The sequence below is a fragment of the Girardinichthys multiradiatus genome, chromosome 6 (assembly GCF_021462225.1).
Source record: "Girardinichthys multiradiatus isolate DD_20200921_A chromosome 6, DD_fGirMul_XY1, whole genome shotgun sequence".
Classification (NCBI taxonomy): Eukaryota; Metazoa; Chordata; class Actinopteri; order Cyprinodontiformes; family Goodeidae; genus Girardinichthys; species Girardinichthys multiradiatus.
In genome coordinates this window covers 36,552,689-36,579,792 of record NC_061799.1, presented here as the reverse complement: position 1 = coordinate 36,579,792, position 27,104 = coordinate 36,552,689, and the positions used below count along the sequence as shown (strand labels likewise).

Below are 27,104 nucleotides of genomic sequence, written 5' to 3'. Positions count from 1 at the left end.
CTGCTCACAGTGCCAAAACCACTGGTAAATGGTTTACTGACCATGGTATCACAGTGCTCAATTGGCCTGCCAACTCTCCTGACCTGAACCCCATAGAGAATCTGTGGGATATTGTGAAGAGAACATTGAGAGACTCAAGACCCAACACTCTGGATGAGCTAAAGGCCGCTATCGAAGCATCCTGGGCCTCCATAAGACCTCAGCAGTGCCACAGGCTGATTGCTTCCATGCCACGCCGCATTGAAGCAGTCATTTCTGCCAAAGGATTCCCGACCAAGTATTGAGTGCATAACTGTACATGATTATTTGAAGGTTGACGTTTTTTGTATTAAAAACACTTTTCTTTTATTGGTCGGATGAAATATGCTAATTATGTGAGATAGGAATTTTGGGTTTTCATGAGCTGTATGCCAAAATCATCCGTATTAAGACAATAAAAGACCTGAAATATTTCAGTTAGTGTGCAATGAATCTAAAATATATGAATGTTAAATTTTCATCATTACATTATGGAAAATAATGAACTTTATCACAATATGCTAATATTTTGAGAAGGACCTGTAAATGCTGAATTAACTGATGGTCATAGATCATCATTAAAAAATTCAGATCCAAATTCTGCAAATAACCATTTTGTTTTAGTATATAACTTATTGGAACAATAAAAGAAAAGTCTGTGTTGTTAGTTGTTTCTCAATGCTGTAAACTCATCTAAAAAACATTTAAAGATATAGATTACATATGAGAAGTGTAGCGAAACATTCAGGCCACAAGAGCACATCTAACATACAGTCCTATTCAGTAATTCAAATTATTATATGTTAACTTAATGGCAATATATTAACTCAATTCAGTAAGTGAAACCCATTATATAGATTAATTACACAAGAACAAGACATTTAAGATTAGAATATTAAATTTGACCAATAAAAAAGCATTGTTTAATGTAGAAATATAGGTTAAAAAAATGTATGTTTAATACCTGCTTAATGGTTGTTATTTTTAATCTGACAAACAAGCATCGGAACGCATATTCAGACTTACTGAAAAACTGGTCAAGATTGCCCAAATATATAATATAAAGAGTATTAAAAATGCTTTAATTTTGTGTATGTGTGTGTGTGTGTGTGTGTCTATAATCTTCCTGGGAAGTTTGAAAAGGAGATGAAATTTGTTCAGCCTTATAAATCTTCAAAAAATTTAAACTGTTTTATTTTTTTCTTCTACCTTGAAAGAGTTTTGATAGTAAAGTCCTGTTAGATGTTCAAAGAGCGAAACTGTTTACTTACTGATAAAACTCCGAGACACATAACAAGAGGCCCTGATACACATGCTGGGAGATGCCGATGTAATCTTTAAATGTTCTGCATTTTATGCTTTTATTGTATATTTTAACGTTAGATATGATCTTAAAGTGAGAATATTGCTCAAATAAATACAGTGTTGCAAAAAAATGAAATATATCTCTGAAAAGCAGAGGAAAGATTCATAATGATAAGAATTAAACTAATGCGCAAAGTGTTGCAGATATCTCATAGAAGTTTATTCTTGCAGGGAGAAGCCTGCAGAGGTTTTTAAGTAGAGCAGCTCCACTACTTTATGGTTTCCTGGATTTCTTCTATCCCGTGTGTGTTTTAACCTCCAATACGACAAAAGAAGCCAACTGTAATCTGAATCCATTATCTAGGCTGGGGTTGCATTGTTAATCAGGGTTTTGATCAGGGAAAAAACAGACACTGTTCAGGGGGAGAAAACTTAAACTTTTAATGCAGCAAATCTTTTAATTATGAACAACGGTATTTTGCTCAGTAAGAAGGAACAAAGGCAGTTATATTGAATACATAAATGATAAATGTGTCTTGAATTATAAACCTTTTATTGTATGAATTATTAAAGAGATCACTGTTTTCATCTGGGGATTTTGAGAATAAATTTGAGGCGTATGTTCGGTTAAAAAGAGTCAGAGGGAACATGTTTCCTGTATCGGCCCGGTCACTTACAGTACTTTGTAAAAATGTTCATACCCCTTGAACATTTTTCTTAACATTTAGCCATCAAAAACCTCAATGTATTGAATCTGGATTGTATGTGACAAACCAACAAAAAATGGTTTAAAATTTTTCTTTAACAAATAAAAATCTGAAAAATGTGAATTTATCTTTAGCTCTCAAGGGATAGTAGTTTGTACAACCAGCTTTCACTGCAGTTATAGCTACAAGACATTTGGGGTATGTTTGGACAAAGCCAAAAAATATTTCCTATTTTTCCGACAACTCAAGCTCAGTCAGAGAGATGGGAAGCTACACTGGATTTTATTTAGGGGTATCAGAGCGAATATATGTGCACAATGCAATTTTATTGCTACCAAATTTTGAAAACAAATAGTGTGTCTCTCCACTTCATATGTAGATTTAGGGGTATGACAACGTTTGCAAAGCGCTGTGGATGTGGCTGATAATAAAAGCCTTGTCCTAAAACCACAGCCTATTTCTTGGTAACAGCCTGATCAAGCTCTCTGAGGAGTCTACAGTAGGAAGAGCCAGTAAGGCTGCCTTAATTCCCTGTGAAACAAAGGAACCAGGAATGAAGTGTGCAGAGCCACTTAAAGGCTCTGGAGTAGAAATGGGATTTCTGACCTGCTGCAGTGGTGTCACAGCGCTGCACCCTGATTGACTGTCAAGAAGCAGGTAGGTGAGGGAGGGAAGGGCACGAGGGAGGAGGGATGGCTGCTGCTGGCGGTGATGATGGAGACCACCAGGACCTCATTAGCTCTACATTTCATCAAACACCACTGAACCAGGGTGGCTTTCACTTCTTCCGTATACCTCTTTCTCCTCTAGCCTTTTCATTTCCTTCCTTTCATCACTTCTTTGTGGTCCTTCTGTGGTCTCCTTACCTTTTCTCTACTTCTGCCTTCTTTTCCTGCAGCACGTTGAGGTCTTATTAACAACACAAGTCTGCTAATCTTCCACTACGTCTAAGTCAGGAGATGATAATGATAGTGACACCTCCCCCAACCATACATCTGCTGCCGTTACAAAAATTTGTTTTTGTTAATGCCAAGAAAATGGAAATTTGTCAGAGCTGTAGGAATGTTAATAGCTGCCGAGTTTTTTCTGGGGTGATATTACAGGCCACATTAAAGGGCTCTGGTTTGCATATCATTGCTTTTCAGTGTAAAGGTCTGCACAGGAGCAGAAAACAACCCACCTCCAGACATGTGCACACATGCAAAGCAAAACCTGTAGCACCCTCAAACATACCAACACAGTGTAGAGCAGCTCAACATACATAAATAGGGCTGTGATAATGATTTATGTGCATGCAGAGGAGAAAATGAGACCACACATTTTATGAAAATTTCATGTAAAAACATGCGAGGGGGAATCGGATGCTGGAAGGTTCATAAAAGTGGATGTAAAAAGAGCACAACAAGCAAGATGCCACATTAAATCAGACTGTAAAACTCTTGTTACTGAAATGTTAAAAAGCTAAAGCAACATCAGCAATAAATATAAAAACTCTATATTAAAACTATAACATATAAATAACTATAACATTCAAAGGTAATTTATATGGAAGGGAGCAAACCTGTGTAAATCTGAATCTAAAAGTTCAGATGGCGACAGGAAGATCACAGACCAACTAAAAATCAGCGGAGATACAGTTGCATCAGTAATCAGGAGGTACGGAACCATAGATCCATTAATCAGAAGCGCAGTTGCCGTCCTCGAAAAATGACTCAACAGGCAGCGAGTGGCATTCACAATCTGAGGAACAGATTGGCAATCAGAGGAAACTTTCTGTGACACATCAGATGGTGTGAAGGACACTGCGCAACAATCAGTTCGCCGAAACCTCAAAGACTAAAACTCACTCTGCATGAAGCCTAGACTCTGTGAAAGACCATGCAAAGACAATACAGGCGACATTTACCTAAAATACTTGGTCTGACATCCAAAGAGAAGAAGAAACCACTTAAGCACTCGAGTGTATGTACATGTGGGTATTCTTGGATACATTGGCTAATGAAAACATGTAATTCTTAAACACTTCCAGAGACAGGGCTGTTTGGATCTAATTTGGTCCACATGCAAACCAGAAACTTGTAGTTATATAATTTCATTTGGTGGTCCATCAAATGAAATTATATAAATACAAGTTTCTGGTTTTTATATAATTTCATTTGATGGTCCATCTAGAAAGGCACAATAGGTGGTGGTACACAATTGGATTGATATGTTACACGTTGCCCATTTGTAAAAGTGTATTGCATGGTTGCAACTCAGAAACGCCACATATTCACTCACCAGCAATTTTATTATAGGCACACCTGTTCAATTTGTTGTTAACACAAATAGCAATCCAGCCAATCAATTGGCAGCAGCTCATTGCATTTGACATCTAGACATGGTAAAGACGACTTTCTAAAGTCCCAGTTAAGCATCAGAATGAGGAAGAAAGGTGGTTTGAATTACTATGGAAGTCCAAGTATTTCACTAGCTGCTGATCTACTGGGATTTTAACGCACAAGCAGCTCTCAGGTCTACAGAAAATGTTAAGAAAATGACAAAATATCCAGCAGCAGTTGAGATGTTGATGTCAGAGGAGAATGAATAGACTGGTTTGATAGATGTAAAGGCAGCAGTAGCTTCAATAACCACTCGTTACGACTAAGGTATGTGAACAAGCAGCAGGACACCCTTCTAGGTGCCACTTGTGTCAGCTAAGAACAGAGAATTAATTCCAAAATGCTCACAGGCTCACCAAGATTTAACAGTAAGGTTGCTGGATCTGATGACTTTTGGATTCAGCTGCAATATTCAGACAGTTGGCTCAGAATTTGGTGTAAACAACATAAAAGCATGAAGCCATGCTGTCTTGTGTAGTGGAAAAAATATTATCCAAGCACTATTTGAGTTAGAAATCAATCTTCTAAGATGAGAACAAAGTTTCCATCAGAGTCAGAGTGTTTGGTCTGTTGCTCTAACTCACAGAGTTAATCTGCAAGGACAGAGGGGTGTGAAAACATTACAGGATCATTAGCTTTGTGGTGAGTTATTGTGAGAACAGACATTGTTTGTCTTGCTTCTCTGCAGCTACAGAGCAACCGAGAAACCTATTCTACAAAAAGTTCATAAATATAATAAAGACATAACCATCAGTCACAATCATAAGATTAGGGAAAGCAAAGTACAATCTAGTCATAAGATTTTAGCAAGAAACTATTTTTTCCATTACACAGGCTACCTGAGTAAAGTTGCTGACCATGACCCTCCATTTATCATGAACATGCATCCAGTTACTGATGACTAACCCTTTCAGACTGGTATCTTGAACATGATGAGTTCACTGTGCTCCAATGGCCTCCACATTTACAGGTTCTCAGTCCAGCATCACACCTTTGGTATGTGTTGGAACGTCCAATTCCCGTTTTGGACATGCAGCCAACAGAAAATGTCAGGCAGCTCACCTTCTGATGCAAACTAAAAGGCATGAACATATTTTCATGGTACTTGCTTCTCTTCACCGACTTCCTGTTCATTTTAAGATTGATTTTAAAGTTGGCTCCTGGATATATGTCTGACCTCCAGCTACCTTATGCGCCCTCCAGATCCCTTAGATCTAATGATGGCTTGCATTTAGCTACACCAAGGTCCAGGTTAGTTCAAGGTTAGTTCACTAAGGTGATCGAGTGTTTAGGTCTCCTAAACTGTGGAATAAGCTGTCCTTACACGTCAGAGAGGCTCCAACTGTCAATGTTTTTAAGTCTCATCTAAAAACAAATATGTGCTTAATTGCCTTGAATACAGCATGGGAGATATAGGAGTGCGGCTACTTCCTTGTTTATTTTGTTCTTTTGTATTTTGCTGTCATTTTTGTACTTTCTATAAAGCACTTTGGTCAACGTTGCAGTTGGTTTTAAATATATAAATAAATATGGATACATAATATCTTTATCTATACCATGAAGAATTCAGGCAGTTCTGAGGGTTAAAGGGGTCCAACCCAGTACTAGCTAAGGGTACCTAATAAAGCAATCGGTGGATGTATATATTGCACATATGAACCACTGCTACAGAATTAATAAATGAGCTACTGAAATGTGGCAGCAATTACCAAATAATAATGTTATTTAATCTCAAACTTAAAGATGCAGATGTTCTGTCTGCACTAATGAAAATTTACTAACCTCTCTGTGTTAGTTGACCTCTTGGGGGTAATCACAGACAGTGTTAGTGCAATAACAGACCCCAGATGGTCAGGTAATCATTAAGTATGGAAAAGCAAACAAACAAAAAGTAACGCACCTGGTCATAATACAGTAGCGGATTTTACATTTCGAAACCTTCATTCCAATAAAGACACACTAAACATCAACACACATCCTTCCTAGACATGGCAAGACCTATTGTTCTTATAACAACATGCTGTATGTGGCAAGAGATGTGTTCAATATAATAATAATGTGTGCAATACTGTGATCCCACAGCAGGACTGCTTGGGTGCATTTCTTTAATTATGAAGTTTTAATTGCCATGTATTTAGCACTGTATGCTAAATACAAATTTAGCCAGCTGGAAGGACCTTCACTGCCCTTTTCCCCAATAACTGATACAGATTTAGTGATCAAGAAGCTAAAGCACATGGAAATGATGGAAAAGACAGAGAACAGAGAGGAAAATGTGGATTCATTGCAATCCATATTTTCATTGAAGAATTGGAACAATAATATAATGAATACATGTTTTTATATGGTGCAGCCCGTGTCTAAACTTTGGAAATGTTGTCATGCATTAATATAATATAGGAATAATGAGCATTAGTATATATATTAATTGTCTTATATACTTGAGGCCAGACATGAAAAATAAAAAATAAACTGTACAGTTAAAGCTCAGGCACAAATATGCTAAATGTATTTATTTTATTTGCATGTAGGTTTTCCACAAAATGTGTGTTCTAGTGTTTTTATTCAAACTGTGACATCATACATGTAATATTTTACATTCAACAGTATGAGTTTCCTGCGATGGATGTCTTCTGTGTTGAAAACTGCTCTCTTCATATTTAAATCAGCACCGGGATGAGAGGTTTTGGGGCAAACACACACATTCCTCCCCTGTGCGTGAAAAGGAGCTTGATTTAAGGTGAATCCTTTGTAAGACCCCGGGGCTTCCAACACTCGCAAAGCAATATGACAAGCAACATATACCCTGGAGGCTGTGTCGCTATCTGTTTGTCAACAAAGCATTTTCTGCTTCAAACGCGCAGGAAGGCATTTTGCCAAAGTTCTCCAAGTGTGGTTTTTTTTCTCACTGTTTTGCATATTTGTGTTTAAACTCCAGCTCAATGAAAACTCGCAAGATGTTAAACTTACACAAAAACCAGTAAAAATTTGTAAATTTGAATTTAAACATGAAGAAAAGCCAAGATAAGAGCCATTTGTCTTTTATTTATAGTTTGTCTTAAAGGATTTAATATTTTTCTCTGTTTTTTTTTTTACTAATCAGCCTCTCAGGATGCACTGCCACACCTGCTCTCTGGTGACCAGCTCGGGTCACCTTATCGGAGGAGGCCGGGGAAAGGAGATCGACCGAGCCGAGTGCGTCATTCGCATGAACGATGCCCCCACAGCAGGGGCTTATGCCCGAGATGCCGGCCGCCGCACCTCCCTGCGAGTCATTGCCCACTCCAGCATGCAGCGGGTGCTGCGCAGTCGCCACGAGCTGCTCAACGCCAGCCAGGATGCAGTATTCATCTTCTGGGGCCCCAGCAACTACATGAGGCGCGACGGGAAGGGCCTGGTATACAACAACCTGCGGCTGATGAACCAGGTGCTGCCCAAGCTCAAAGTCTACATCATCTCCTGGCAGAAAATGCTGCAGTTCGATGAATTGTTCAAGAAAGAGACTGGCAAAGACAGGTGAGTCTGTAGCAGCAATCAGGATGATTTAGAGTGAACTTGAATGATGAGAGAAGTTAGTTTTATAGTGATCTACTATACTGAAAGGCTTGAAATATGCCTTATAATGCACAACACATAACATTTTTCTCTCAATGTCTGACACTTAATCAGAATAATGTTTCCTGATTTAGGTCAGTGAGAATCACCAAAATTATTTCAATTTGCTAAACATCAGAATACTAAGAGAGAAATTATTTGTTATTACTTTCTTAAAACTCAGACGTTTACATACTGTAAGATTACTTTGCCTCTAAGCTATTTGGAAAGTCCAGATGATGATGTCATGGCTTTTTAAGCTTCTTCACAGTGTTTGATTTAAATAGAGGCACACCTGTATATGTATTTTAAGGTATGAAGTCAGACACACTCCCTCGTCTGATGTCGTAGAAAAAAATCTAAAGTAGTCAGCCAAGGTATCAGAAGAATCACTATGGACCTCCACAAGTCTGGTTCATCCTTGGATACACTTTCCTGAAGGTGCTCTTGGTCTCTCTAGCCATGATCACCCTATTCCTATTGCTATACCATATTAAATAGTACGAATATGATATTTTTACCTTTAACATTTATTTATATTTTAAAGCATGCATGCAGAAAATTATTGTTGTCCTACTTTTCATAGAGTAATGCTGGGCATACAACAGGCTGATATCAACTGGTATATTAGTTCAGCCAGTTTCTCAGGCAGTCACCTGCCTCTCAGACCTACTGCTTGGAGCTTGCCAACTGTTGTTTTAAAACCTTAATAGGAGTGTTTGGTGCCATTCAGTTAGTTTCCACATCACAACTATCTGTGGTTTTCACGACCAGAAATATGTCCAAACAGCTGAGCTTGTTCTTATTGTAAGCAAAGGGAAAGAGTGCCTATCTTCTTTCAGTCAGCTGACCTGCAATGTGCAGCAACAGTTTGTTGAAGGGCGGTGCTCCGTTACTCCACACAGCCGGAGAAACCTCCATTAACTATGGGGATGTCTCTGGAATCTCATTAAAAGTATTTTAAGCCATAGAAACGGTAGGATGGGAAATTTTAGCAGTTTAGAAACCAACATTTATTAAAACCTTGGGACATTTAAATATAGCTAGCTTTTCCTAAGTGCGACTAAATGTGACAGTAGTGGTTTCCTTGAGAAGTTGCATCGTGAAAACATAGGAAAAATAGGGACTTTACTTCCTTCCAAAGTATGTAGCAAATCTATGTGCAGAGATGCACATGCAGGGTCTCTAGACCTTCCCATCTGCCTTGTTGCTCCATGTAGGATATTTAAGTGACTCTGTGTGCTTGCACAGGATGTTCTCTAGATCTGCTTCTTCTGTGTAAAGAGTGAATATGCTCACAGGGCATGTATTTTTAATCAATAATGCACCCATCTACAGTTCATACAAAGTTGTTATAAATACCATAAATTCCGGACTACAGAGCGCACCTGTGTCCCACATTGTAATATGATTTACACAGAAAGATATTACATGTGAGGAATGTTTTACTTTTAACTTAATCCTTATGGTAATATAAACAAATGCATATTGCAAATGCTTTTTTTCGAACAGTGGCTAACACGGTTACCTTTAAATATACGTACGTTATCAGTAACACACAAATTTTGTTGCTAATGCTTTTTTACTGAACAGCGCACGAACAACATTCCAATATCTCCTAACTGATATCCACTGCAGCCTACCAGGTCAAAAGTCATTGATCGCCTTCTTCATCTTCTTCCTGCGCACTGAAACCATCAAAGTCCTGTTCTTCAGTGCCCGAATTGAACAGCCTCAGGATCTCGTCACTCACTTCAGCCTCTTCGTTGTTGCTCTCACAGTCCAGCCTTTCGAAAGCCGTTTGTGATTTTCCATGTTGATGAAGGTGAATATAAATGTCTGATTTACAATACAGGTAATTGAATTGTGAATGTGCTCTTGATTTATCGCACAAGTTCATTGGACCTCTTTGAACTACTCATCAATTTGATTAATCTACTGTTACCAGGCAAAATGTTTTTGCCTGGTAACAGTAGAAAAAAACATGCATTAGTCGCACCGTTATATAGGCCGGAGTGTTCAAAGTGTTTGAAAAAAGTAACGGCTTGTAATCCGGAATTTACGGTATATAAATTTTATTGCCAAAAGTATTTGTCTGTCTACTATTACATGTACATGAACTTTGATGACATCCTGTTCTTAATCTATAAGGTCCAATTTGCTGATGAACCCACCGTGGTCAGCAATAGCAACTTTAACTATTCTGTTAACATCTTCCACAAGGTTTAGGAGTGTGTTCATAGTTAGATGAGAAAACCAGGTTTGTTTTGATAAGCTTCTGCTATGTCACAGGATTTATTTCCACTCAGTGTTGCATTCATTTTTCACCAAGATCTTGCAATGATGATGGTAGAGTCTGACCGTTGCACAAAGCCTTCTCCTGCACATTCCAAAAATTCTCAATGGGGTTAAGGTCTGGACTCTGTTGTGGCCAATCTATGTGTGAGAACGATGTCTCGTGCTCTCTGACCTACTCTTTCACAATTCAAGCCCAATGAATGCTGCCATTGTCATCTTGGAATATGCTCGTACCATCAGGGAAGAAAAAATCCATTGATGGAATAAACTGGTCATTCAGTATATTCATGTAGTCAGCTGACCTCATTCATTCATTTGACCTCATTCTTTGAACACATGTTGCTGAACAGTAAATCTGGACTCATCAGACCATATGACCTTCTTCCATTCAATCTTTATGCTCCCTAACAAAGTGAAGCCTTTTATTCCGGTTAGCCGGTTAGTGGTTTTCTTAAGGCTTCACAGATATTCAGACCCAATCCCTTGAGTTCCCTTCGCATTGTGCGTGTGGAAATGCTCTTACCTTCACTATTAAACATTGAGTTCTACTGTTGTTTTTGTTCGATTTGATTTCACTAAACGTTTAAGTCATCGCCAATCACAATCGTTCAGGAATTTTTTCCGGCCATATTTCTTCCTTGAAGACGATGGGTCCCCACTATCCTTCCAGTTTTTAATAATGCATTGGACAGTTCTTCACCCAATTTTGGCAGTTTCAGCAATCTCCTTAGATGTTTTCTCTGCTTGATGCATGCTAATGATTTGACCCTTCTGAAACACACTGGCATCTTTTCCACGACCAGGGGACTTGTCTTTCGACATGCTTGTTTAAGAAATTAGAAGCAACTCATTGCATCAGCTGGGGTTAAATAATGTGTTGCCAGCTGAAACATAATCGTCCAAGCAGTAATTATCCAATGTGGAGGCTCGTACCTGTTTGCTTAGTTAAATCCACGTGGCAACTGTTTTTTTAGCCAGGCAGTGTATGTATGCTTTTGTTTTTTATAACAAGTAAAAGTCACTTGTAAAAGTATGTGGAATAGCTGTGTTTGGTGTTTTTAGGCCTTGCCCAGATGACACAACAAGCAATTAAAATACTGGAATGGATCATTGATCACCTGTGGTTGATTTCTTTTATTTGAGTGGTGAAGTTGGTACTGTTGCCTTGCCGCAAGAAGGTCATGGGTTCGAATCCCGGCCTGGTCTCTTTCTGCATGGAGTTTGGATGTTCTCCCCATGTATGCATGGGTTCTACTTGGGTACTCCAGGTCCTTGCACAGTCCAAAAACGTGACAGTTAGGTTAATTGGTGTCCTTAATTGTGCCAAGGCATGTGTGTGTGTGTGTGTGTGTGTGTGTGTATTGTTGTTTGTTCTGTTTGTCTCTGCATTGCCCTGTGATGGACTGGCAACATGCAGGGTCACCGACTCATGACACTGCAGCACATCTGGTGTAAATGACCGACGGACGGATGGATACATGCCTAACTGACGTCCATGTAAATTACTATCTAATGTAAAAGTGACAGTCTAACAGTTTACAAGAAGCTTTTATATTCTCTGCTTTGATTTTTTCAAGTTTGGAGCTGTTGGAACTCAGCAACCTGGTTTCAGATTTTATAATCATATTACAGCATTTTCAGCCTCACTTTAGTGCACTTATTACCCAACAAATCACCTACAATCACTTGGAAAGTCATAAGATCTGGGCAAGATTGCATCCAATCCACTTTCATAAATATTTGCTTCATTAAAATCACAAAAGAGGGTTCTAGATTGTTCTTTCTGGGTTTCTACAGTAAGATGACTGCAAGCCATTAGCAGAGGTATCTTTGGTTTTAAAGTGCTAAGCCTAAAATTGTCCCACAATTCCTCACTAATGAAATCTCAGCTGAGAATATCAGTGTGCTTCTCTGCCCATAGATCCTCCTAAATATTAAACTCTGGACATTTAAAACCTCCAATGCCATCATTTACGTCAGCTCATCTGTGCCTGCTGTGCATGCTGCTGTGGTGCACTAATCCTTTTCCAAACACATATTTGTCTAACTAAAAGCTTCAGGGATTACAGTGTTGATTATGATCAAAAATACTCTGTTTCCCCATCCCCTGGACATCTGACTGCATACCCTGACAGTGATAGTGTCATTTTATTTTTCTGCAACACATTTAGATGCAGTCTATATTGGAAGAGAAGTTAACAGCTGAAAGTACTAATTTGTGACACTAATTAGCAAGTGGACGGATAACCATTAACATAAATGGAGGATGACCCGTGTTTAAAGTATTGGTGAACCTGGAGAAATTAAAGCTTGCAATATATCATTGTAAAAGGTGCAGACCTAGAACCTACATGCCCATGACTGGTATGACTGGTCCTTAAAAAGAGGCACAAAATGTTTCTGTTGCTAATAAATGGCAAAAGACCAAAGAGGACGAAGTTAATCAATTACCACACCAGAATTATATCTGTCTAGATTATGTAGGAACCTCATAGGTGGACATCTGCTCAGGACGTTTAGACCGGAGCTCAATATACTATGGAGGATCAATACTGCCGTAATTAAAAATATATACAGAAATAAATAAATTTCTCAATAAAATAATAACTGGGCCAAAAAGTAGCTAGAAATATAAATTTGTGTGCCATTAAATGCAATAGAGTTATAAAAAGAAGAGATATATTCAATAATTTTTGAATTTAAAATTTATAATTATGTATACATATATATATATTTCTATGTTAATCCACTATTTTTATTTAAACCACAAATTTTGTTTATTTAATACAAGTGAATTTCTTGCCGTTTTATTTTTCCAATCTTTTTTTATTTCTTTGATATTTATTGCCACTATAGTTGAAAATGTGTTTTTTTTCCTCAAAAATTTATTATTTTTCAAATAATTTTACTGTCCTTCTATTTCTTAGGCACTGGTATAGTTTCCCCTCTAATATTACCCTGTTGTATTTTTTTTACCCAACGGATTTCCCTGAGCACATCTATTTCCATCTTTCTTTTTTTTACTTTACTCTGTCTCTGTATTGTGTTTTCCTCCTCAACATGCAGCTGGAAATATAAATACAAACTGGGCGGGACTGAGACAGAGGGGTGGTCTTTGGAACAGCATCACCGCCTCAGCCTCTCTTCTATTGGCTGAGGTCCAGCCTCTAGGAAGTAGCTGCTGAGTCTCTGCCTGGTTCTGAAAAAAGATAGCAGAACCAGTTAACTTAACTTCTGTCATATTGTTGCTAAAGAAGTCAGGAGCAATGTTGATTTTGTGGTAGATAGCGCTGTTAGTCGGGATAGTTTACTGTGTCCTGTTCTCTCTGAGAGAATACTTCAGTTTGTACTAAGTACTAAGAGGAAGTCACACTTTCAAAATAAAAGCATGACTCAATGACTGGCTGTTTTTTACAATCCAACCAAGGGAAACATACTACAAGAACTTCAACGTTAAAATAGCATCTTTAAACATTCCAGAACCGGTCCCCATACATGTTGCCTTGATGTTGAAAATGATCATTTCTATGAAGTGCAGTGTAATGTTGGAAGAGCTGTTTGTTACATACAGGCCAAGCCCTTCCTGTGTGCATGTGTTGGGGTGGTCTGTGTTTGGCCCCCCTTTGTTACGATAACAGAAGAGCAACATTTTTAGTTTGCCGTTCTCAGAGGTCTTGCAAATCTAAATATTTAGGGTACAGTTAAGACCAAATTTATTCATGGCAAATTTAGGTTTAAAGTCATCTTTGAATTTTACCAACATGTTTCTTCTGATTGGATGTAATATTGGCATTTTGGAGTGGACTAGCCAGAGTCATAAATCTGATAAAGAATCCCTGGGGGAAACTAAAGATTAAGGTGATGGCCAGGAGGCCTTCCAAACTTAAAGATTCTAAGCTCATAATCAGATTGTTAAAATACCAGAGGAAAGTAAAAAAAAAAAAACTGCTCAGCAATAATAAGAAAAATGCACTGTATGTACTGGAGTTGGGAGCAGTTGGAAGGTCTCTGATTTAAGTCCAAGCTGAGTTCTTTGTCTGGTGGCCATTTAATGCTTAATGAATCCCCAACCGTACACACACGGTGTGTTAGTCTCTTCCCGTCTTTATCAGAGCTTTTGTCTGGAGTATCATTGGAGATTGGATCTGAATTGGGCTTAAGACAGACGCCAGGGGAGGAACATGCCAAGCGCAGGATTTAGAGACTGATTCAGAAATCCATCCTTTAGAATCTGTGCCTATAATTATGGGAGCAGCTTACAATGAGAAGGCAGCTTCTGTTACTGTTATTTACTGGTTTTCCTCTTTGTATTTTAAGGCTTTAACGTCGATGAGGTTTAGTTATAGTCATATCTGCTCTGTGGAATATTAATGCCACGGGGCACTACATTTAAAGGAATCTATTTGTATGCAAAAATCTGATGCACGTTCATATTGAAAAAGACACATTTAACTAGCTTTACAAAATGAACAATTTTCTCACTAAAAGCAGCATCACCAGTAGATATTCTGAATAATCAGCAGTGCAATCAGTAACCTTGCAAGCTTGTAATTGTAATTATTGGTTATGCTATTTCAGTAAGGGTAATTACAATAATGTGGGATGATGCCACATTCACCGATTTTAATAACAAAGCAACGCTGGAAAGCAGGTGTCTCTCTGCTGCCTTTGTAATAAATTGCGAAGACAGAATGAGACTCAACTGGTAATTAAAGGCAAATTAGCTTTTAAAATATGTGTTTTCTTCCCCAGCTAGTGATTTATGTGCTCGTAACGGTTTCTTACCAACAGCATTAATGTATTGTGGTCCGCTGGAGGAAAATGTGCAGGGATTCACGGGTCAAGCTGTATGATTTTTGAAGCAAATCTTAATCCATAAAAATAAAGATGTTGTGATTTATGAGGAAAGGTGAAAAACAATTGGCCACAACAGGCAGAAATGGATCCCCATCTTCCTCTTTGGAGTGAATGTATTTAGTATCCAAAGCAGTGTTGTTAAAAGCTTACACTTAAAAACACCTGAAACTGCTCACAGGTTAAAAAGCTCTGTGCTAAATAAGAATAATTGGACATTTTCTCAAGGAAACTCACTCTGACTTCAATCAGATGGAGGGTAACCTTTAAAGGCCACACAAACCCACATGTTTTAGGCTTTTTTGACTGATAAGGCTTCTGCTCATATTGATGGTGGGCAAACATTCGCTGAGAGACAGGAACTGAAGGTGTGCTAACAAAAGCACCTGTTAGCATTAAAGGAGCGAGACATGGAGGTGAAGATTGTGATATTTTCATAGGGGGGGACCAAGGTTTCTGGGCTGCAATCAGCATCAGCAAGGGTCTTTATGTGGGTGGAGGATCTGTCTGTGTCTTCATGGTGAACTCACCAGATCCTCCAGATATAGAATTTCAATAACTTTCATGGGAATCAACAGAATGAAATGAAAAGAAACACAGAAATAGAAACTAATGCTGCTAATAATGAGCAGAATAAAGGCAAAGATGTTAAGGGACTGAAAAGGCTCTGCATACACAAAAAACACTTACTAATGGTGCTATTTTTGACCCCGTGGAGAGTAGTGCAGTGCAGCAGCAGAAGCTGTTATCAGACGGACAGCTTGCTGCAAGTCAAGTACAATTTGAAAAAGGGAAAGAAAAATGAAGAAGCTCAGATGAGTAATCAACCCTTAACCCAACCCTAATCATTTCAGATGCTCAGGTCAAACTGGTTGGGCATGAACCAGGCATTATTAACATGCATGCTTGTGGAAAATGACCAAACCAAAGAAAATCTTTGAATTTACATTTTCATAGGAGACCTTTGGGTTCACGTTGTTCAAGAGGAATTGCATTTTACACTAATTACACCTAATCACACCTTGAAAAAGCCTACATCTCCCACCAAACACATGGTAACCATTAGAATAAATTGAAGAAAAGAAATTTCAGTTGACTACAAAAAAACACCAAAGAACATGGTGTATGTCAGTTTGATTTCTTATTTAATTTGAAATGTAAATTGTTTTTTGCCTGGACAGTTAAGAGAAATAAGACATTACGATTCAGGGATCAAAATTAAATTCTTCGTTAATGTTAGAGTTAGAAAGCTGATAATTACAGACAAGTGTAAAATAAGGCACAAATGAACCAAGTACATTTTGACCATCTTCCCTGTCCCTCCTGAAGAAAAGCAGGCCCAAACCATGATGCTGCCACCACCGTGTTTGACAGTGGGGTTGGTGTGTTCAGGGTGATGAGCTGTGTTGCTTTTACGCCAAACATATTGTTTTGCATTGTGGCCAAACAGTTCGATTTTGGTTTCATCTGACCAGAGCACCTTCTTCCACATGTTTGGTGTGTCTCCCAGGTGGCTTGTGGCAAACTTTAAATGAGACTTTTTATGGATATCTTTGAGAAATGGCTTTCTTCTTGCCACTCTTCCATAAATACCAGATTTGTGCAGTGTACGACTGATTGTTGTCCAATGGACAGACTCTCCCACCTCAGCTGTAGATCTCTGCAGTTCATCCAGAGTGATCATGGGCCTCTTGGCTGCATCTCTGATCAGTCTTCTCCTTGTTCGAGATGAAAGTTTAGAGGGACGGCCGGGTCTTGGTAGATTTGCAGGGGTCTGATACTCCTCCCACTTGTTGATTCTTCACAAAAAATTTGAATTTTATATCTTTATGTTTGAAGCCTGAAATGTGGCAAGATGTTTAAAAGTTCAAGGGGGCCGAATACTTTCGCAAGACACTGTAATTAATATCATGCACAAATACCCTAATTTTTACATAACATAAAACAATAATTTCACAAAAACAGACAGACAAAATGGACAGACACATAAAATGTAATTAGTCTGTTTGTAAAATAATTTCGACAAAATTAAAGACAGGTCTATGAGCTTTCTTATGTTTATCAGTATTTCAATTCAGGTAGAACCTTTACTATCTTTATATGATTTTGGAAAAATTCTGGAAACCTCATCGAGGTAAAAGGTTGGCAAATGATTATTAGAACATCAGACCTTTATTAGCGCTTTTAAAATCCCTCAAAGACGTTCTTTAATGAAATCATTCCCATTCACACATATTCACACAATTACAACTTTTCCCCCATGGCTGTCATTAATATCCACTTGATGGTTTTTAGGATTTTGTATTTTTTATAATGTAAAGCACTTGGAATTGCCCTGCCCGCAATGTGTTGTACAAATAAATTGTACTTAGTTACTTCTCTATCAGAGCAATTTCATTTACAGAAATTCCCATATAATCTTCTTTGTATATTTTTAAAATGCACATTGTTTTCTCATAACCCCTTTTGTTTCCACTAGGTTTGTTTTGAATGCTTCAATTCTTTTTTATCCACCAAGGATCAATAAGGTGGTGTTTGTGGGGTCCACCTTGAAGGTGTTGTCTTTTGGGTCCGTCCAGTCTGGAGAAGTGTCAGGTTATCATTGTCATGTCAGTGAGGTTCATAAGTCTGTCAGAACCTTGGTCATTTGGTCTTGGGTCGTTTTTGATCATTTGGTCTGTACGCATAATGTCTCATGGATCCAACCAATGATTAGTCAACAAAACTTCCACACAGTGTGACGTTATTTCTCCAGCTTCCACCTATTGAAGAAAAATGTATTGTTAATAAATGAATTGCATTTCCTAGAACACTGCATTCCTCCTGGATGATCATCACCTGTTGAAAAACTTAATTATTATGTTAGTCAGTTGTTTCACATATTCAATTAGATCGTTAAACATTCCAGTAGGTGAAGTTAGTATCTCATGTAGACTGACATATGCTTTTGTACTTGGAGAGGATCTCAGCTTATCCATGTATGCAGCTGGAATGTCTATCATCTCCTTGTCCTCATCAACTTCCGCTTTTCCTTCTTTAACAACATTCTGACTCCCTTATCCAGTCATTGTTGACTGGGTTGTCCAGTTGGACAGTGTGTAGCCCAATGACCATGCTGTCCACAAACCCAGCATACATAATCTCTTCCATCATCTCTCCCTCGCACTTGCCTCCATCCACGCCCTATAAGGTCTCTTCTTCCTCTGAAAATTCCTCTGATTCTACCCCTCCCACTACTTACTGGTCCTGCATAAAATATTTCATGTTCAGCATAGAAGGTATCAGTAGGGGGTTGTTTTTTCTTTCCACTGACCACCTTGTCAACATGCATTGCCCAGTTCTGCCAACTGCTAACCGAGGAGGTGTAGATCAATATTATGTTTTGTGACCCAGTTATGAATCTCAGGTAAAGCATTTGCCTGGAGGGCATTTTTGAACTGCTGTTGAAAAGGACTGTCATCAGCATTATCATGTTGCAGTCCACTATTCTTTTTAAACACTTCTTCCATTCTCAGTCTATACTCAATGATTGGCTCCCCTATTTTTTGTTTAGTCTGGTTAATGATGGTATAATCTGCTCTCTGTCTAAACTCCCGTTCTAACGGGGGCTGCATCCGGACGCAGTTCCCAATTTCAAGAGTTTTATTTATTTTATTCTCTGTGCTTTATTATATATACTTTTATCCTATTTACTCTAGATTATTATTATTATTATTCGGACTCCGCTCTTTTTTTTATCTAACAGATCTGGTTTCCCGCTTTGAGTTCTACTCTCGGAGATTGCAGGGGTTTTAGACTGAGATTTGATGGCACCTAATATCCAAATCAGAATTCGCCATGACACATCTCAGCTGTTAACAACTTTATGTTAACACCAGCAAGGTTTCGGGTTGTCTCACTGAGTGAATCATGTGATTCTGCATTCATACACACACCCCCTGTTTATTATCAGGCCTCTTCAAAACGCCGAGCATACCGACTCGCGTATTCATCTAGCGCTAACGCCAAGCTTACCGGCTTGCATATTTCTTTTTATATACTTAGTTGGTTCTGTCTTACCTGTGTGTTCGTTCACACTGTCTGTCAGAACACGTTGATCCACCTCCCAGAGCCCCTCAGTCAATTTGGCGGCTACCAGCACAGAATTCACTTTGCAGGATTTTTGTTCTCCAGACGTTCTGGAGGCTGCGCAGACTGGAACCCCACACGCACCGCTGGGCCCCGGGGCGGCAGATTTCTAGCGAATCCGGCTCGAAGGACCAAAGAAATGTTAGAGTTAGAAAGTTGATAATTACAGACAAGTGTAAAATAAGGCACAAATGAACCAAGTAAGTATGACTTGCACGGGAGAGACAGTCCTCTGTTAAACAGCGACTTCCTTCTCACGAAGAGAAAATCCTTGCACCAGCCTTTTATTTACAACTCACATTCCAACAAGCAAAAAGCGGGAATTGGTTCAGCCAATTCTTACAGAGATTTCAACTTAGAAGAGTGGTCATTCCCATATATGGTATAAGCTTGTCATGTCCAGGGATTGATCCACTCCAGACCGCATTCCTTAACTTTCCACAAATCCTTTTTCCACACTAAAACCAATCACAGGAATCATCTTCACTATAGTAAAACTTCAAACATAAACATAGTTTAAACTAAGCAATGATAACTTATATACATTTTTCCAACAGTTAAACAGGAGCTTTAGCTGCATTTGCAATACCAAACTGTGTAAACATCACATTGCTCCACAGGGATAAATGTGACATCCCGCTCGCTGCTACCCTCCTGTCATTTTAAAAGACAGCAATTGAAGCTTAGAGCTTGACATTTCACACCACATTATTCATTAGCATGCTCAAAAACAAGGAAATGAGGAAGACTTCTTAAGTGAGATTAGCCACATGGCTCCTGATTAGGGCCTCTACGCATCCGCAGCAGATTGCTTTATGACAAGATGCCACGCTTTGAAGTTTCTAATTTGCAAAATTAGGGTGTGCATGCAGGGATGGTGCTGTTGTGATATTAAAGCCCAGAGGCACTGTTTTGTTGTTTACCCATCAGAACAAATCATCATGTTCCAGACAGGACTACCTGGATCCCGTCTTAATTAAATGAAAATGAGAAGTTTGTGCTTCAGCTGCAATAACATCGCTTTCAGTCTAGCCTGTTGTTCGGGTGCATGCACAGACTCTAATAAAGATAATGACTGGACAAAAAAAGTGCAATGTCACCATCCATTATGCTGTCACTCAGCCACTGTTCAGTGGTTGAATCAGAAGGTGTGGGTTGTTTGCCCACACAGGAAATGATAAATTCTTGGTGGATTTGTACAGCGAGCACATCGTTGGATGAAAGATTGGAATAGGGAGAAATGAAGCAAATATGTAAAAGGATAAAGCATTCTGCATGATTTGTAGGAGTCGAACTGAAGGCTTGATATAAAGTACTTTTCAAAAGTGTAGTACATGAAATGCTGCCCTAATCATTTCAATTTTTCAGCTTTACCCAGTTTAGTGTTTCAGCTGGAGGCTATGAAAGCTGTAAAAGGGTCTAAAAAAGGTCCATCACAAGAGTAACAGATACATACAAGGAAGATAGAAACAGTGCAGACAGGTATTCCTATGATCTATTTACAATTCTCAATAAACTGTGGTAGCATTTCATAGCTAGATTATATTATAATTAATACTAAATAAGGAAGCCTTAGCCTTGTGTCTATCTGAATTACTGATGTAACAATACATCCAGTTCACTAGACAAGACGATCCCAGATATTGAGTTCATGACAACATGACGAGGCTTTTTCATTACCAGAAAAAAGTTTCAGAAATCTTAAACTGAGGGCGTCAGTGTAGAGTTATCCAGGTTTGAACAGTCTGCTAGTATTTTAGATTATAGGGAGACATGAAACCATAATGGGGAACAAAAATATTTATTTATTTATTTGTGTATTTATCAATTACTATGTTTTAAATATAAACGTTTATTTTAGTGGTCTGGTTTTTGTTCTGTTTTCCTAATGAATTTATGGTGTTAATCACATGCTTCAGTTTGTTTTCAGTTTAGCCTTTTGTGAAACTATATTTCTCTTTAAAGTTGGAAAAGATGTTTTGGCTAATTTCTGGTTTTCAAGTTTGGACATGTACCCTTGAGAGAATAAAATTAAAATTTTTCTTTTAACCAGGAAGTTCTTTTCTGACAGGAAAGTGTTTTGTATTTTTACTTATACTCATATTTACTTATATTTTAACTTTAACTGATGATAAACGTCAAGTCTTAACATTTGGAAGAGATCATTGCCATCACCCTAACCTTTAGCTCGCTCCACAGATTATCTATCAGACTGAAGTCAGGACTCTGGATGGGCCACTGGTTACATCAATATTACTTCCAGCCAGAAGAAACATGTTTGGTAAAATTAGAAGATTAATTTAAATCAGCAGCCGACAGTCAGTAGTTGTATTCTCACAGAGCTTGACATTTTTTTTTATAAAATGCTGCAAACCATATAAAACTTATGGAGGCCTCTAGAAAGCTATTGTTGAGATTTCTCTAAAATATGTGAACAAACTACTATATACAAGTATATCCTCTCCACTTGGTTCCACTTGTTATTTCTCTCAGTGAGTGTGAGCTAAGTGTGATTGCCTTTTCCCTTCTTTTAGCCAGGAGACTCGTTCTTTCCAGGTGGGAGGATTCTTTGCCAACAACATTTGGCCTCTTGATAAAAGATGTTAGTGAGTCATATTTATCTAAGAGATTCAATGTACTATCAGAGCATCTATAATTTGGTTACCTGGCAACAATTTATATCCTTGATTGAAAGCAAGGCAGCTCTAATTGGTAACACATAAATGTAACACTGATCTACATTGATGAACACACACTATGTTGCCAACAAGACCGGGACACCTGCCCTCAGACACTTATGAACTTCGCAAAGTTTACTAAGTTTTGAGCCCAAGATTTGCTCTGTAAGATTTCCAAATCTTTTTTGAAAGATTTATACAATGTTTAGGAGTACTCGTACTCTTTGTCTTCCGCTTCATCCGGGACCGGGTCATGGGGGCAGCAGACTCAGTAGAGACACCCAGGCGTCCCTCTTCCCAGACACCTCCTCCAGCTACTCCGGGGGGAGCCCAAAGCGTTCCCAGGCCAGCCAAGAGACATAGTCCCTGCAGCATGCCCTGGGCCATCCCGTGGTCCTCTTATCGGTGGGACGTGCCTGGAACACATCCAGACAGAGGCGTCCAGGAGGCATCTGGTATAAATGCACGAGCCACCTCAACTGGCTCCTCTCTATGTGGAGGAGCAGTCTTATCTTAAGGCCACATCAAGTTTGGAGGCCTTTAGTTGGAGACCTCTAATACTATGGACCTCATCAAGTGCCCTGTCATTTCATGGTTGAGTTTCTGTTGTTCCACTATATAATACCACTAACAGTTGATGGTAAAATATTTTGTAGCGAGGGCATTTTACAAATGGACTAATTCCTGAGGTGGCATCCTATCACACTTTAATTTCCTGATCTCCTGAGAGCAACTCATTCTTTCACAAATGTTTGTGTGTGTACTTTTCATACTCAGGTACTTGAATGTATACATCTGTGGATGTGAAAGTAGTTGAAATATCCAAATTCGATTACTTGAATGGTTGCATAAATAATTTTGGCAATACAGTATCTTCACCAACCACAACCTGTTGAGGATGCTTCAGACATAAATCATGATTTTAAACTTCGCCGAACAGTCCAGTTGAGTTTTGGAATTGATACTTGAAAATACAAAGCTTTGAGTAATAGTAGAGCTCACCATAATTATTAACATAAACTTAGATCTGTATGCGTCAGCATCCTATGTAAGCAGTGTTTTCAAAACTAGATTTTAATCACAAAATTAAATCATTACTTTAGTTGCTATGTTATGGTATGTACCAAATCTTAATCAATAATTTAGTTTTGTTCTAAAAAATTTTTTAAGATGTGTCTATTGTGACTCCTAATACACTAGCTTGTGAACAATACTCTGATTCAGTAGTAAATTAGCTAATGTCCATGTCCAACACTCTGGAGGACAAACAGAACAGTGCGATAGCCAGACACAGCTACTGCAGGATTTAAGTATTTTTGATGGAAAATTAACTTTCTGAGATCAGAGACATTTTATTGTTTACCAGTCACAGTCACAAATCAGGATCAGTTGGAGGACAGAGGACTCACAAGCATGATTCAGACTGGGTTTGCTCTTTGGCATCTGGATTTTTTTTTTTTTTAGTTCTCCAATTAAATTTCAAATCTTCCTTTAAAACTGCTGTATCTCCACTTCGAAATTGCTTTTGATTGTAACGTTTTCCAATATTTCTCAATGTGTCACCATTATTGTCCACCAAGATGGGCTGTGAGGATGTGTTGTGACCTCTCTACAAACACAGGGTGACCAGATGTCCCTGATTTCCTGTCCCCGGAAGTGTCCCGGATTTTATTGTTTTGTGAATGAGAATAAAAATGCTGTGTGTAGACCGTAATTACAGTAATCGAGTAGAAAGCGCATGTTGCACGCAACAATTTTGGCATTTCAACAGCTGAGGAAACTAGTAAAATAATTAAAGAAAGAAGATTATATTAGGATTATCCTTCTTTCTCATCTAAAAATACTACTAAACTACTACTACCAACTACTAAATCTTATTTTATTTTTTAAAGTGTAATTTTTTGGTATGTTAAATGTTCTAATGTTTTTGGAGAGGATTGTTATTATATTATGTCTCTGTTTTAGAATAGTGAATGTCTGATAGAAGAGGAGAGGGGAAAAAAGAGAGACTCTTAGAAAGAAGAGTAAAGATAATAGCAAGGACAGAGCAGGAGTGTGAGAAAAAGGAGAGTTAACAAGACAGACATTACTACTGCTATTACTTTATTTGTTTTATTACTATTAGGAAATGCTAACAACATTGTGGATAGACACTTTCCTGCTAATACACTTGATTTTTATTGTTTAATTATGAATAAAGGTTTTTAAATAAATGAAACGGTAACTGTACCCATGTTTTCATTGTATCTAGATAACATTTAATTATTTAAATCTCTGAGCTTGAAATATCCCTGGATTTAATTTAAAAAATCTGGTAACCTTATGCAAACATCCTATAAGGATTTCATTAATATAAACTTAACTTTGTAACAATTAGCTTACTAGCAAGCTAAATAAAAAAATTCAGGTATTTAGTTTCAGTTGCTGCTCTTGCCTGTCCTATTTTGAGGATTATATTCCATTTTATGACTTTATCAAGAAAAGTAAGTTCCCTGAACCTACTCGTACTCTGATATTTGATTTTTTTAGGTTATGATTAGCATAAACGTAGCTTTGTAGCATTTAGCTTGCTAGCATGGTGTGATAGCAAACATGAGTCTAAAGCTCATTTTCAGGTTTATACTTTTTAGCTAACTGAAGTCAAACTGCTATTCAGCTTTATTTGAACAATATACTTTTAATTGTGTGCATTTAACAGTAATTTTAAACCCTAGCCTGCACCAACAAAGAGGTGGCAAACTCTTTGCCTTGCCACAGTTTTAGTTATTGCAATCTTGGAAAGAAATTAGGGAATTTCAATAAGGTTTTAGTCACACTATATAAAATATCTTTCCTCTGGCAGGAAAAAGTTTCTCATTGCCTCACAACATATACAAGCCAGATCTAAAGACCTTTGAAAATCTTTTATTTCAGGATTTTTTTGCCTAAAGTATCCCTGTACACCTTTCTCTCTGCTAGGGTATAAGGGAACATCTGAAGACCTTTTTAAACATATAAACCTTCTTTTCCCAAAGTATCACCTCAATCAACAGCAAGCAAGCAGGCTTTTTTTCTTAGCCTTGCCAGGTTTAGGCCTCATCCCCCCCTGGGAGTGTTTTTTATTTTTTTATTTGAAAAGATGTAACTGCCTTTGAAAAGAAGCAGAGGTCTGAGGCTGGTTGGAAGATAAGGAAAACATCTTGTCAAACGTATCTTAAGCAATAGCATAAACCTGTACTTATACAGTCTTTCTTTAAAGGGCACATATCATGTTTTCTATTACTTTTCCTTTACAAATTTGTTCAGACGTGTAGCTCAATATAAATTTCCTTTTCCAAAATAGAGATATGTAGTGATTGCAAAATTGGCAGCTTGAAATTGAAGATTTGTATGGAGATTTTCCCAGTAAGAAGGAGAAAGTCAAGTCAAGTCAAGTCAAGTTTATTTATATAGCGCTTTTCAGCAACAAGGCACTCAAAGCGCTGTACACGAGGACAACATTACAATGATACAGAAAATCAAACACAGAAAAACAAATCAAATGACATTAATAATCCTTAGGGGTTTACTGGGAAGAGCTGGTTCTAGTCCAATCTTTCTAATAGAGGTAATTAGCTCATTAAGTCCTCTGTGATAAGGAATTCATCCTGTGCTAAAAGAAAAATGATAATATTAATCCTTGAGGTCACTGGTATGAGGCAGCTGTGGTCCCATCATTCAAATAATAACAGTCATGGGCGCTCACTGAAGTCTAAGTAGAGAAGCTGGGTCACTGGTAGGTCCAAAGTTTTTAAATACTAATAATGTTTGGCTTTCACTGGCATGAAATTGTTGTAATACAATCCTAAGAAATCTAAAAATCTCTGGTAATTGGTGTAAAAACAGCTGTAGTAAAATTTTCAAATACTAATTATAATTGCCTTTTGCTGGTAATTCTTCTGAGAAATCTGAAAATCTATGAACAGTAATGAAATCCCACATTTAGGTAAAGTAAGATAGGAGGGGAAAAAATCATATTTCAGACTCTATTCTGAACAGAATGAGTCTGAAACAGTACAACAAATCTCAGCAGGGGTAAGCAACACACATAAGTAAAGATTTAGCAAGGGTACGGTGGAATCTTGAGGATGTGAATATATATAAGTCTGAGTGTGTTTGCAAGAATTAGACTGTCAACACTGATAGAAGTGCCATTGTCCTTGAGAAGAGAGGTGGAAGTTTCATCAATCGGCTGCATAGTCCTATCAGCACACAGCTGGTAGGGGAGTGCTGGGGAAGAGCATCGTGTTTATATAACTTCCAGGAGATATTTTGTTGATAGCCAGTTAGCAGAAGTTGCCAAGGCCACGTTGGGGCGCTGGATTTAGAAAAACAATAAATGTTGTGGTTCAGGCAGTTGTGAATTTCCAACCAACTTAAGAGTTTTACTGGTATGTCTCAATTGCGAATCCAAATAACCAAATCTCTGGTACTTTCCGCAGATCTCGAGCGTACAACTTCTCCAAGATTACAGGTCCTTCTCAAAATATTAGCATATTGTGATAAAGTTCATTATTTTCCATAATGTAATGATGAAAATTTAACATTCATATATTTTAGATTCATTGCACACTAACTGAAATATTTCAGGTCTTTTATTGTCTTAATACGGATGATTTTGGCATACAGCTCATGAAAACCCAAAATTCCTATCTCACACAATTAGCATATCATTAAAAGGGTCTCTAAACGAGCTATGAACCTAATCATCTGAATCAACGAGTTAACTCTAAACACCTGCAAAAGATTCCTGAGGCCTTTAAAACTTCCAGCCTGGTTCATCACTCAAAACCCCAATCATGGGTAAGACTGCCGACCTGACTGCTGTCCAGAAGGCCACAATTGACACCCTCAAGCAAGAGGGTAAGACAGAGAAAGAAATTTCTGAACGAATAGGCTGTTCCCAGAGTGCTGTATCAAGGCACCTCAGTGGGAAGTCTGTGGGAAGGAAAAAGTGTGGCAGAAAACGCTGCACAACGAGAAGAGGTGACCGGACCCTGAGGAAGATTGTGGAGAAGGGCCGATTCCAGACCTTGGGGGACCTGCGTAAGCAGTGGACTGAGTCTGGAGTAGAAACATCCAGAGCCACCGTGCACAGGCGTGTGCAGGAAATGGGCTACAGG

General features: G+C 38.2%; 1 protein-coding gene and 1 long non-coding RNA gene across 2 annotated transcripts in view; one reads left to right on the top strand and one right to left on the bottom strand.

Annotated features, from left to right (window-relative positions):
• Nucleotides 1-19,381, bottom strand: part of LOC124870687 — a 59,233-nt gene extending 39,852 nt beyond the window's left edge. Inside the window, exon 1 of the long non-coding RNA XR_007038864.1 lies at nucleotides 19,217-19,381. This is a non-coding gene — a long non-coding RNA (uncharacterized LOC124870687). The remainder of the gene's footprint in view (nucleotides 1-19,216) is intronic.
• The window catches only part of st6galnac5a (ST6 (alpha-N-acetyl-neuraminyl-2,3-beta-galactosyl-1,3)-N-acetylgalactosaminide alpha-2,6-sialyltransferase 5a), an 87,956-nt gene that overhangs the window by 40,110 nt on the left and 20,742 nt on the right, over nucleotides 1-27,104 (top strand). Inside the window, exon 3 of the mRNA XM_047369511.1 lies at nucleotides 7,515-7,927. Coding sequence (XP_047225467.1) covers nucleotides 7,515-7,927 — 413 coding nt within the window. The remainder of the gene's footprint in view (nucleotides 1-7,514; nucleotides 7,928-27,104) is intronic.